The 13559-nt window shown below is 43.5% G+C and overlaps 1 protein-coding gene across 2 annotated transcripts in view; it reads left to right on the top strand.

The window, feature by feature from the left end:
* Positions 1-13559, top strand: part of DRD3 (dopamine receptor D3) — a 42678-nt gene that overhangs the window by 18143 nt on the left and 10976 nt on the right. For both annotated transcript variants that reach the window (XM_065943146.1, XM_065943144.1), the window contains exon 3: positions 6852-6994. In XM_065943146.1, coding sequence (XP_065799218.1) covers positions 6852-6994 — 143 coding nt within the window. The remainder of the gene's footprint in view (positions 1-6851; positions 6995-13559) is intronic.

The following is a 13559-nucleotide window of genomic DNA, read 5'->3' as shown; positions in this document are numbered from 1 at the left end:
ATCTCACTGCCATTCTCAGAGGCTTAGCCACACTCTGGGCCCCCTAGCTCTGAGTCATGCTGCCTGGCTTGAAATCCTGGCTCTACCACTCCATAGGCTTCCCTGCCTACAGTGTAGGAGGCCAGGGTTTGATCCCTTGGTTGGGAAGATCCGCTGGAGGGCATGGCAGCCCAATCCAGTATTCTTGCCAGAAGAATCCCATGGACAGAGGAGCCTGGTGGGTTCTGGTCACAAAGAGTCGACATGACTGAGCAACTAACACTTTCACCTTTTTTTTACCAGTTCATAGCAGTGTGACCTTGAATAAGTCAATTAACCTCCCTGGGCCTCAGTGCCCTTCCATTTAGTGGGGATATAGCAAAATGGTTGTTATGAAGAACAAATGAGTTAAGGTTTGTAGAGCACTTCAAACCGTTGCTTGACTCGGAGAAAGTGCTATATACTTGTTTGAGAAGTAAATAAACTTAACGTTCCCTGATAATCAGGAATAAGGTGCAGACAACCCCCTTCCCAAAACTGATTGGTATGAACAGTTACAGATCCCCTGGGCTAGCACAATAATAATGACAACAATAATAATACTGTTTTTTGAATGCTTAAAAGGTACTGGGTATTGTGCTAAAAAACTTCTCAGATATCATCTCATTCAATGCCCAAAACAGCCCTATCGGGCGGAAACATTATCCCCACTGTGCAGATGAGGAAACTGGGTCTCAACGAAGTCATATCTCTGGTCCACGGCCCCACAGTTCAGTGGCAGGCCAAGTGGGATTCAGACGCTAATCAGCCTGTTTTCCAACGCCCATTGACTTACGACTGAGCACACCGCCAGTTTTCCCGCCACTACAGCAAGGACCCAGAAAGCTAAGAGCTCAAAGGGAGGGGGCCTGGCCATGCGCGCTGCAATCTGGACCACGCACGCAGCGCACGGGAGCTTGGCTGAGGACCTGGAAGCGCCGGGGGAGGGCATCGGGCCCACGCCCAGCCCTGCCTTGGCCTGAGGCCGGTCATCTGCCATCGATTCGGGGGCAGAGTAGAGGCTAAGCAGTCTGCTTGAGTGGGAATTCGGGATCCCTGCAGGGCTGCAGGAACCAGGGGTGTCTCCCGAGCTTCCCCTCCCCACCTCCCCACGGTGCCTGAAGAGCCCCCAGGTGAGCCGTGAACTTCTCACCCCACCGCGCTGGAGGAGCTCTTGCTGCATTCTGGCGCCCTCCGGTGGCCAATGCCGGAACAGCCTCTGGGTCTCAGCCCATTGTGGCAAGCTTCCTGGAGGAAAAGCCCTGGAAGCAAATTGGGGTGAGGTGGGGGGGCGGGGATTGTCACTTATTCTAAAAGTTTAATCATGTTTTAAAATTAAGAAAAAATATTAATGTAACAATGGCAAGATGTAGTCTCATCTCTCACTTCTAACCCAAGTTCACAGGAGTTTTTGACACAGAAATATTCCCCAATGCAGACTTTCTCCAGCTTGTCTAATCAAAAGATACACTTGCTTGTTAAAAATACGCACTTCTGGAGTAAAACAAATATCCAAGGGTGTGGCCTTGAAATATGCATTTTAACAGGACCCGCAGAAAATTAATAGAATCAAGCTACTTGGGGAAACTCAGTTCCAGGCAGCTGGTTGCTCTCAAAGTACAAAGCCCCCTTCAATACCATGTTTCCTGAAGAAGCCCTTGTCCCCACAAGGCCTCCTGTATGCGTGCTCAGTCACTGAGACGTGCCCAACTTTTTGAAACCCCATGGACTGAGGCTGCTAGCTAGGCTCCACTGTCCATGGGATTTCCAGGCAAGAATACTGGAGGGGATTTCCAGGCAAGAATACTGGAGTGGATTGCCATTTCCTTCTCCAGGGGATCTTTCTGACACAGGGATTGAACTCTCATCTCCTGCTTGGCAGGCAGATTCTTTACCACTGCACCACCTGTGAAGTCCCCACAAGGCCTCAGAGATTTGCAATGCCCTGGAGAAGCAGTGGGGCAGCCAGAAGAGACCTGGCCTCCGCCACCACTAGCTATGGGAAGTTGTTTTCATCATGTAATCACTCAGTGGTAGTGCTCCCTACGCTTACTGACTCATTGAATAAATTAGAACCTCCAAGAGGTTGCTGAACATTAAAGCCTATTTAGGAAAATGAGCAACTATCAGTGGTGGGCTTGGAGTCAGTTCATAATGGCCAGTGAGAGCTGATGGCAAAACTTTAGGAGCTTTTTGAGGCAGTTACTAACCCATTGGTGTAACTTGAAATGGACAATGGTGGGAGTATTTGTACCACATAAATTGGCAAATGGTATAAATTAAGGCTCTTTTTCACCTGCAGAGCCAGTTTTTAGGCATTTAGCAGCATATCACTGAATGAATGGGATGGTCAGGTTCTTCTACATCAAAGGTAATTATGTAAATGAAGGCCTGGGTCCAGCTGCAGGTCTGAAGGGCAGGAAGTGCATCTTACCTTTCCTTCCCGACCCTCAGCAGGTGTTCCGCCAGGGCAGCTGCAGGACTCAAGGCTCAGCCTCTCTTCTGAGGTGCCTCAAGGGATCACTGCTCAGGGCCAGGCCCCGGTAGATGTATTTGACTTGAAGCCCCAGCAGGGTCTGAAGTCCTGAGCAAAGTGAGAGCCTGGAGGAGTGCCACGAATTATTTGCCTGCTCCTTCATCTCCAAGTTAGGGATTCAAGAGAGGATTTATAGTGTATGTGCATCAGGAGAAGGAAACTGGGCCATCATGGGCCGTCCTTGGGGTTGGTGGTGGGATCTAAATTTGACCTTACTAAATAAGGGCTCTGTTTTTCCCTCTTGAGAAAGAACCACCTCTGTCACATGCCAGGGTGCTAACGCCAAGTTCTATCAAGTCTGCATCCATCTTCACCCTCGGACCTGACTCGGAAGGCTATCTGGGGACACAAATGTTAACACATGAACTCTAAGGCCAGATACACAAGAGGGAGATGAGTCAGGTGGCTGGAGCATTGGGGAACACTGCCCCACCCCCTCCAGCTCAGGATCTGTCCTTCCTCAGCCCCAAGCCTTGAGGTGCACAAGAGGAGCTAAGGGGGTTCCTGCTCTGCATCTGGCCTCCAGGTTCCCTGAACACCGAGAGGACAATGAAAATTTGAGCCCATGTGCTATTTACAATAGCCAAGATAAATGTCCATCAACAGATGAATGGATAAAGAAGCTGTGGTACATATACGTAGTGGAATACTACTCAGCCATAAAAATGAATGAAACAATGTTATTTACAGCAACATAGATGGACCTAGAGATAATTATACTAAGTCAGACAGAGAAAAACAAATATCATATGATATCACTTGTATGTGGAATCTAAAAAATGGTACAAATGGACTTATTTACAAAACAGAAACAGACTCACAGACATAAAATACAAACAGGATTACCAGAGGGGAAAGGTGGGCCGGATGGATCAGTTAGGAATTTGGGAATAGCAAATACACACTACTATATATAAAATAGATAAACAACAAGGACCTACTATGTAGCACAGGGACCTATGCTCAATGTTTTGTAATAACCTATATGGGAAAAGAATCTGAAAAAGTGTGCATGTGTATATATATGCATGCTAAGTTGCTTCAGTGGTGTCCAACTCTTTGCGACCCTATGGACCATAGCCCGCCAGGCTCCTCTGTCCATGGAATTCTCCAGGCAAATATACTGGAGTGGGTTGTCAGGCCCTCCTCCAGGGAATCTTCCCAACCCAGTGATCAAATATGCATCTCTTAAATATGCATCTTCATTGGCAGGGGGGTTCTTTACCACTAGCACCTCCTGGGAAGCCCATACACACACACACACACACAAACACACAAATATATATATGTCACTTTACTATACACCTGAAATTAACACATCATTGTAAATCAACTATACTTCAATAGTAAATAAATAAATGTTCAGCATTTGTAGACTCAGCTATATATATTAGATCCCTTGAGCTGGGACAGAATTAGAATTGTCCTCTTTTGGGGTAGGATACCTACAGGATCCATGAGGCAATCAGTCTACAGCTTCTTACTACTTGCTTTGTGCAAGGACGTATATGGAATACCAAGGCTATAAGACGAGTTGAGCCATTAAGTAGCTTAAATCATACAGAGTCTATCTCTCTCCAGCCATGAGGTAAGTTCACTAGTGAGGCAAGACACTGCATGCAGAAGAGCAGTGTGATTGATTGGCAGAGGAGTGCTATACATTTAGAGTTAGAGGTCTTCATAAGATGGAAGGACTGGGATGGTTACTGAGAGCTGATCTGAGATTAAAGGAGAGAAAATATGAGCTACCTGGGGAAGGAAAAGGGATAATGGATTGAATAAAGACTACTGAAGATTACCAATCACTAACATGGGTTACATGGCTAACATGGCTGGAGTTATAAGTAAGTGTCAAGGACCCATAGGAGGTCAAATTGGCAAGACAAGTATTTGTTTTCTGTTGCTATACAACAAATTATCACAAATGTAGTGACTTAAACTATATTCATTTTTTATCTCATGGGTTAAAAGTCTGTGCACAGTGTAGGTTCTCTGCTCAGGATCTCACGAGGCTGAAAATGGTTATAGGCTGACTTGTGTTTTCATCTTTCAAATGTATTCAGGTAGTCAGTAGAATCCAGTTGCTTGCAATTATGACAGAGGTACCCACTTTCTTAGTGGTTGTCAACCAGGGGCTGTTCTCAGCTCCTGTAGGCCTTGTGCTGTTCCCTGCCAAATGATTTTTCCCAAACACGGCAGGTTGCCTCTTCAAGGCCAGGAGGATAATTTCTCATGCTTTGACTCTCTCTTACTCAGGAAGTACTGAGTTCCTTTTAAAGGCTCACCCGATTAGGCCCAGCCACCCAGAATCATCTCCCTTTTGGTTAACTCAATCTGTTGATTTGTAGTCTAGTCACAGGAGTTCTGCTAGTTCTACAGTGCATGAACCTTGGACACCATCTTAGAATTCTGCCTATCTTAGACAGTTGTCAGCTGAGGGGCCATGGGGTGGGGAGGACATAATGAAATCTATTTTGGAGCCTAGCACAGGAAACCAGCCAGGAGGCTGTGGCCATCACAGAGGAAGGTGGTAGAAGTGCATGGATAAATGGGGAAGTTACTATAATGCATAAATTTACAGGACCTGCTGTCCTTCTGCCTAAAATGCTTTTCTCCTGCCTTCCCTCATGGCTGGCTCCCTCACCCCACTCATTTCCTCCCATCTTGTGTCAGTTTTCCCCTTCTTTACATCCTCCTCTACCCTTAAACATGTCACCCAGCTTAATTCTTTCATGATAGTTTTCATTTTATATTAATATTTTTTTCATCCATCCACTCCACTTACCTCCAAGCTCAATAAGGACAGAGACTGTTGTCCCATTTGCACATCTTGGTATTTCCAGAATAAGGCCTGGTACATAGTAAAGAACCCAATAAATGCTGGATGAATGAAAGGTTAAATGAATGGATGAGCAAATGATAAGGAAAGGCCAAAGAAATGTCAAAAAGCCTGAGTGTTGGGTATGGATATCTTGAAGAAAGGCAAGAAGTGGAGCCAGATTAAGAAATGTAGGGAAACAGAAAGATCTATTTCAGATAGTTTGAGTTTGGGACAACCATGGAACAACTGTGCAGGTAAGTCCAATAAGCAGCTGGAAATGTGTGTGTGGAGATACCACAAAAAAGACAATATCTAATAAGAATAAAAAACTGCTTTGACCATGTAAAAGCATGTGCTGTAGACTGAATGTTTACATCCCCCACCCCCAAATTCATATATTAAAATCCTAACCACCACTGTGATGGTACTAGGAAGTGGAACCTTTGGGTGGTGATTAGGAATCCACCCTCATTAATGGGATTTGCCTTTATAAAAGAGACTCCAGAGAGCTTGCCTCACCCTTCCGACCATGAGAAGTGTAGTCGCTCAGTCGTGTCCGACTCTGAGACCCCGTGGACTATAGCCCACCAGGCTCCTCCGTCCATGGGATCCTCCAGGCAAGAATACTAGAGTGGGTTGCCAGTTCCTTCTCCAGGGGATCTTCCCGACCCAGGGATCAAACCCAGGTCTCCCACATTGCGGGCAGATGCTTTAACCTCTGAGCCACCAGGGAGGGGAGAACACAGCAAGAAGATGGCTACCCACCAGCCAAGCAGTGGGTTTAACACCAGATACCAAACCTACCAGCACATTAATCCTGGACTTCCCAATCTCCTGAACTGTGAAAAATAAATAATTATTGTTTAAGTCACCCAGTGGTATTTTTGATAGAGCAGTCTGAACAGACTAAGACAGCATGAAAAGTTGATTTTAAAATAAGCCTTCATTAGATATTACTCATCTCTATTTACAAAATCTCTGCTACTTGGAATAGTTGTCACTGAAGGGTTAGAATTAATGTTAGGATACAAGCAGAGATAAACATCCTCTTCGGGCACAGTTCCATTATTGTCTGAAAACTGTGGAAGAAAATAAAGGCACACAAACCAGCACCTAGACTCTTCAGGATTAAGGGTGTAAGGGTGTGTGAATACAAGGCTGGGATATGCTGGGCCACCAGCATTCCTGATACCCTCGTGTATATATAAGAGCTCGCTGACAACCCAGTGTCACTATGCTATGCTTTCCACTCTTTCTTCCTTTCTCTGCTCACCTCCCTCAATGAGTCCTTCATCTGTCTTATCTCAATCTTTCTGCTGTGTTCACTCAAAGACCCCTTTCTCCCTTAAGTTTATCCAACCAAATTATTTTTCTCCTTCCGCATGTATCAACCTGATTATTTATCTAGTAACCTTTTTCAACCTGTCTTTTGACAGTTTCTTATCATATCTATTCTCGATCCCCTTCCTTTCACAGGTACACTGCTGTGGTCATGCCAGTTCACTACCAGCAAGGCACAGGACAGAGCTCCTGTCGACGTGTGGCCCTCATGATCACAGCTGTCTGGGTGCTGTCCTTTGCTGTGTCTTGCCCTCTCCTCTTTGGCTTCAACACCACAGGTAACAATGACAGTGTCACTTCCAACACCCACGTGATTCATAGCACATCTGAATGTCTGTGAGTGGTGTTCATCCCTGAAATGTCTGACCTCAAAGGCAGTATATTTTGTAATCAAATGAGGATCCTATAGACTGCAAAGCACTGGCCTCTATTGATTATAAATAAAATAGAAAGCAAAATCTCTTCAATTAATGGTGCAGGAGCCATATTCTGCCCCAATTAATGAAGTCTGGCTTACTCCTATTTTGAAAGAAATACTATTGTATTCATTTGAAGAAATATGCCAGTTAAAAAAAACTATGCTATATGAATAATTCAGGTGAGATTTGTTAATGAAAAGATGATAACTTGTAATGAATTCACAACACAAAGTAGCATATCATAAAAGCCCTTGAGCAGGGTATACATTTCTAGCTTTTTACTCAATAAGAATCATTTCTAGCATTTGGGAACTAGGATACATTTGTGAATTATTGGAGGATGTATTTTATTTTTTTAATATACAGAAATTTTTGACCATGGTGCTTGGCACATGGTACATCTTCTATTGGATGGATGGATGGTTGGCAGGATGGATGGACAGATGGATGGATGGATGGATGGATGGACAAATGGATGAAAAATGTGCTTATCTGACATGTCCAGGACTTTAAATACAATACTGATCCAAATTTATACCTCATGTGCTTCAGTGCCTTTTGCGTCTATTCGATGACCATCTTTCAGCCTCAGGAATTTCATGTGTTGAATGAAAACTGTTAGCACATATAGTAAAGTTACAGGTATTGACAGTAAACACTGAGTATTCACTAAGAGATAACTACTTAATTCCTCTTCTAGTGTTCATCTGGATTTCTTAACTTTGTCCATTTGAATTGGTTCATTCAATTCCTACTGTGTTCTATTTTTATGAATTTCTGGTATACATGTACAAGTCACATAGCTATGTACTTATGTGTACAGATATATGTAACATATTACATATAAATTCAGGTAAATCTTAACTTATAAATAGTCTTCAAAGAGTCATTTGCTGGACAATTATTTAGAAGTCAGAATACATTTAGGAAGGCAGAGGCCCTGGAGTCAGAAAAACCTAGATTCAAACTTCAATTCTACTACTTAACAGCTGTATCTGTTTGAACAAGTTACTTAACTTTTCTAAATTAAGCTTCCTTATTAACAAATTTGGAGTAATAATACAGTAGAGCATAAACGAATAAAATCAAATATTTGGACTAGGTCTATGTATTTAGTTAGGAAGTTTTCAGCATTTATTTTTATATATGACCTCTTGCAAATAAGTGCAGCAACTTCATCTCTAAAATTACATGTTATGTTGAACTCTTTGTAAAAGATGACATATTACTGCATGTGTCATATGTCTTTACTTATTACTGTTCAGAGTTGTAATCAAACCGTGTATATTTTTATATGTGATTCAGGGTGAATTTTGACTCTATAATTTTCATTGACTCTAGAATCTAAGCCTACATATGCTATAACTTCACTCCACCTCCTTCATGGAGTTTTTTTTTTACAATAAAGTGAAGATTAAATTGGGATAACATACATAAATGTGCCAAGCACATATCCCCTGCTCAAAGTGAGGCTTGTTTCTCTGCCATATTAGAGGTTAAATGGAGAAGTTATCCAATGAAGATGTGCCTGGTTAATTCAGGGTGCTCCTAAAATATGATGTTGTTATCATCCTTGCATTACTTTTTACCATTTCCCATTACCACTTACCAATGACACAGTATATACACAAACGCGCATGTGCACACACATACACATACATAGGCAACATTCTCTAACATAACAATAGAGGTTGACTCTGGCACTCAAATACCATTTTGATGAGTCTAAATGTGCTTTGGGCATTAGTCTGATAACTAAGCCACCCTCTATATCCATGTTTCTATAAGAAAATGCCTTCTGGACTTCCCTGGTGGTCCAATGGCTAAGACTGTGCTCCCATGCAGGGGCCTGGGTTCTATCCCTGGTCGGGGAACTAGATCTTACATGCCATAACTAAGAATTCTCATGCCACAACTAAGACCCAGCACAGCCAAATAAATAAATAAACACTTTTTTTTTTTTAAGAGAAAATACCTTCTAAATTGGAATCTGCAGTATGGGGCACTCACTACCACTGCTAGACCAAGGTGGTCCTTACCTGGCCAACAGCAAGCCTCCAGCAATGTTTGCTGGGCAGAGTGATTCCTCTTACTCATTCTTGGAGGCTGGCAGGGGCAATCTTACTCATGCTCACACATACACACACACACACACTGGTAACAGTCTCAAAATCTGACATTAGACAGAGTTCCCAGTTAATGTCAACATGTAAAGTGAAGAAGAATGATGAGCTAATTGCAGTCTTGTTGCCACCAGTGAGATCATAATTGTTCCAGAAACAAAACTTTCCAAAAGGATTTTCAAATATAGAATTGAGAAGGCAAAAAAGACTCGTGACTTAACACAGGTCACAAGCTTTAGTATAGGCTCGCCTTAGTATAGCCTTAGTATAGGCTCACGTCTCTCTCATATCTTTCTCTCTTACTTTTCAATGTATTCATTAGACTATAGTAAGTGAAAGTGAAAGTCACTCAATTGTGTCCAACTCTTTGTGACCCCATGAACTACACAGTCCATGTAATTCTCCAGGCCAGAATAGTGGAGTGAGTATCCATTCACTTCTCCAGGGGATCTTCCCAACCCAGGGATTGAACCCAGGTCTCCTGCATTGCGGCCCAGATTCTTTACCAACTGAGCCATCAGGGAAGCCCAGACTATAATAAGCTCTCCACTTATTCATATATTGTGTTAAATTCTCTGGGCCATTATAAAAGCCCAATAGATATTAGTCAGTGTTATTATTATTATGTATTAGAAAAAGTTCCTCTGCTTCAAAATATAACTGTGCCCTTGCTCCAAGGAAATCTAAACAGAACTACTACTAAAGGTAGTTCTGCTGGTGGTCAGAGAGGAGCCTAGTCATCTCATTCTAGAACATTGGTTAGAGAATTTGTGAGCAGGACTCAAGGCAGAGAAGCCCAGCCGTCTTCCTTTGCCTCATCTGACCTTCACAGCATAACTTCACTATTGATATAGTGATATATTGCATCTATAAGGAAGTTCCCAAGTTATATTGAAAGCCCAATAGAAATGATCTCTCCACCATTTTTTCTTATCCCTCCTCATGTGAGAAGTAGAGGAGAAAGGGGCAGTATACTGCCAACACCTGATAGTGGAAGTCACTGGACTTCTACTAAATGCAGCACAAAACACAACCTTCTGGCAGAGCTCTTCTTTTTTTTAATTTCTTTTTTCTTTTCCTAAATTAATGAATGTACATATTTGGCTGCATCGGGTCTTAGCTGCAGCACGAGTGATCTTTGCTACATCCTGAGGGGTCTTTCATTGCGATGCCCAGATTCTCCAGTTGTGGCGCAGGCACTCCGGAGCCCATGGGCTTGGTAGCTAGCCGCAGGCTTAGTTGCTCTGAGGTGTGTAGGATCTTAGTTCCCTGACCAAGGATCAAACCCGCATCCCCTGCATTGCAAGGTGGATGCTTAACCCCTGGACCACCAATGAAGTCCCCCAGAGTTCATCTTTTAATGAAATGGGCTGCCACGTAGGATTGTGAATTGTCAGAGAACATCAGTTCAGTTCTGTTCAGTTGCTCAGTCATGTCTGACTCTTTGCGACCCCAGGGACTGAGGTAGAGCGAAGTTAAACTGCAGTTTCTTCCTTCTTGGAATCACTCTTATTGCCTGAGAAGGGTGACAGGCATTTCTGGATGCACACATAAGGCAGGACCATGGGTTGCAGACAGTTCCAAGGTTGTGGGGCCTGGTTGACCTGTGTTGCCTCAGCTCCCAGCAGAGGCTCAGCAGTCAGGAGTCAAATAACACAGCGTCAACAGCCCCTAAGGCAGTGGAGGTTGGAGAGTTAGTGCTAGAGAAAACCCTAAAGATCCCTGATCCTTCCATTGCACAAGTCAGAAAAATAACTAGGATTTAAATTTCTGCTGAAGACAAAGTTGCAGGGCCCTCCCAGAGAGGAGGCCCAGGAACATTTCGGGACACAAAGCAAGACAAGGATGTGCCTTGATTCACGCTGTCCATGATGACACTATGTTTACTGCCACTTTTGCAATCATACCCTTGAGCAGAACAGGGATTCCCTGAGAAGTAAACTTGCCTGTATTCAGCCACCACCTGCCCCACACTTGATTCAAACTTGGAGACCTGGCATTCTCAGCACAGAAGCCTTCCTCCGTTCTCTCACTGCATTCTACGCCTCCACACCAGCAGGCCCTTTTCCAGGGGCTGGATCCTTCCTGGGAGCCTCTGCTCTGTTCCTCTGTGACACTCCACTCAGCCTCCCAGGCCTCGCCCCTCTGTGACACTTACCACAGCATACAGAAAGGATTGTCTGTCTGTCTAGATTGTGAGCTCCTTCAAGTGTAGACACCGAGTCTTATTCATCTTTGTAGCCCCAGTGTAGAGTGGTGTCTGGCATGTAATCATCAGTAAATTTTCTTCTTAAGTGAACTGTGAGCAACACCAAGATGAATTAGGTTTGTATTTCTCCAATATTTAGTGATGTTGACGTCTTTTCATGTGTTTATTGGCCATCTGTGTAAATTGATACAGCCACTATGGAGAACAGTATGGAAATTCCTTTAAAAACTAGGAATAAAACTACCATGAAAATGAAACATTAGTTGCTCATTTGTGTCCGACTCTGCGATCCCATGGACTGTAGCCTGCCAGGCTCCACTGTTCATGTAATTATTCAGGGAAGAACACTGGAGTGGGGTAGCTGGTCCTTTCTCCAGGAGATCTTCCCAACCCAGGGATCAAACCTGGGTCTCCTGAACTCCTGGCAGATTCTTTACCACCTAAGCCATCTGGGAAGTGAACTACCCCAACAATCCCACTACTGGGCATATACCCTGAGAAAATCATAATTGAAAAAGACACATGTACCCTAATGTTCATAGCACCACTATGTACAATAGTTAGCACATGGAAACAACCTAGATGTCCATCAGAAGATAAACGGATAAAGAAGATGCAGTACATACACAATATAATATTCAGTTCAGTTCAGTTCAGTTGCTCAGTCGTGTCTGACTCTTTGCGACCCCATGAATCACAGCATGCCAGGCCTCCCTGTCCATCACCAACTCCCAGAGTTTACTCAAACTCATGCCCATCGAGTCAGTGATGCCATCCAGCCATTTTATCCTGTCATCCCCTTCTCCTCCTGCCCCCAATCCCTCCCAGCATCAGGGTCTTTTCCAATGACTCAACTCTTCGCATGAGGTGGCCAAAGTACTGGAGTTTCAGCTTCAGCATCAGTCCTTCCAATGAACACCCAGGACTGATCTCCTTTAGGATGGACTGGCTGGATCTCCTTGCAGTCCAAGGGACTCTCAAGAGTCTTCTCCAACACCACAGTTCAAAAGCATCAATTTTTCGGCGCTCAGCTTTCGTCACAGTCCAACTCTCATATCCATACATGACCACAAGAAAAAACCATAGCCTTGACTTGATGGACCTTTGTTGGCAAAGTAATGTCTCTGCTTTTTAATAGGTTGGTCATAACTTTCCTTCCAAGGAGTAAGCATCTTTTAATTTCCTGGCTGCAATCACCATCTGCAGTGATTTTGGAGCCCCAAAAAATAAAGTCTGACACTGTTTCCACTGTCTCCCCATCTATTTCCCATGAGGTGATGGGACCAGATGCCATGATCTTAGTTTTCTGAATGTTAAGCTTTAAGCCAACTTTTTCACTCTCCTCTTTCACTTTCATCAAGAGGCTTTTTAGTTCCACTTCACTCTCTGCCATATCTGAGGTTATTGATATTTCTCCTGGCAATCTTGATTCCAGCTTGTGCTTCTTCCAGACCAGCGTTTCTCATGAAGTACTCTGCATATAAGTTAAATAAGCAGAGTGACAATATACAGCCTTGACATACTTCTTTCCCTATTTGGAACCAGTTTGTTGTTCCATGTCCAGTTCTAATTGTTACTTCTTGACCTGCATACAGGTTTCTCAAGAGGCAGGTAAGGTGGTCTGGTATTCCCATCTCTTTCAGAATTTTCCACAATTTATTGTCCACACAGTCGAAGGCTTTGGCATAGTCAATAAAGCAGAAATAGATGTTTTTTGGGAACTCTCTTGTTTTTCGATGATCCAGCGGATGTTGGCAATTTGATCTCTGGTTCCTCCACCTTTTCTAAAACCAGCTTGGACATCTGGAAGTTCATGTATTGCTGAAGCCTGGCTTGGAGAATTTTGAGCATTACTTGACTAGCGTGTGAGATGAGTGCAATTGTGCAGTAGTTTGAGCATTCTTTGGGATTGCCTTTCTTAGGGATTGGAATGAAAACTGACCTTTTCCAGTCCTGTGGCCACTGCTCAGTTTTCCAAATTTGCCGGCATATTGAGTGCAGCACTTTCACAGCATCATCTTTCAGGATTTGAAATAGCTCAACTGGAATTCCATCACATCCACTAGCTTTGTTCATAGTGATGCTTTCTAAG

This window comes from Muntiacus reevesi, chromosome 8, assembly GCF_963930625.1.
Source record: "Muntiacus reevesi chromosome 8, mMunRee1.1, whole genome shotgun sequence".
NCBI lineage: Eukaryota > Metazoa > Chordata > Mammalia > Artiodactyla > Cervidae > Muntiacus > Muntiacus reevesi.
Note: the sequence above shows the minus strand (reverse complement) of the source record. Positions and strands in the feature narration are given on the sequence as shown.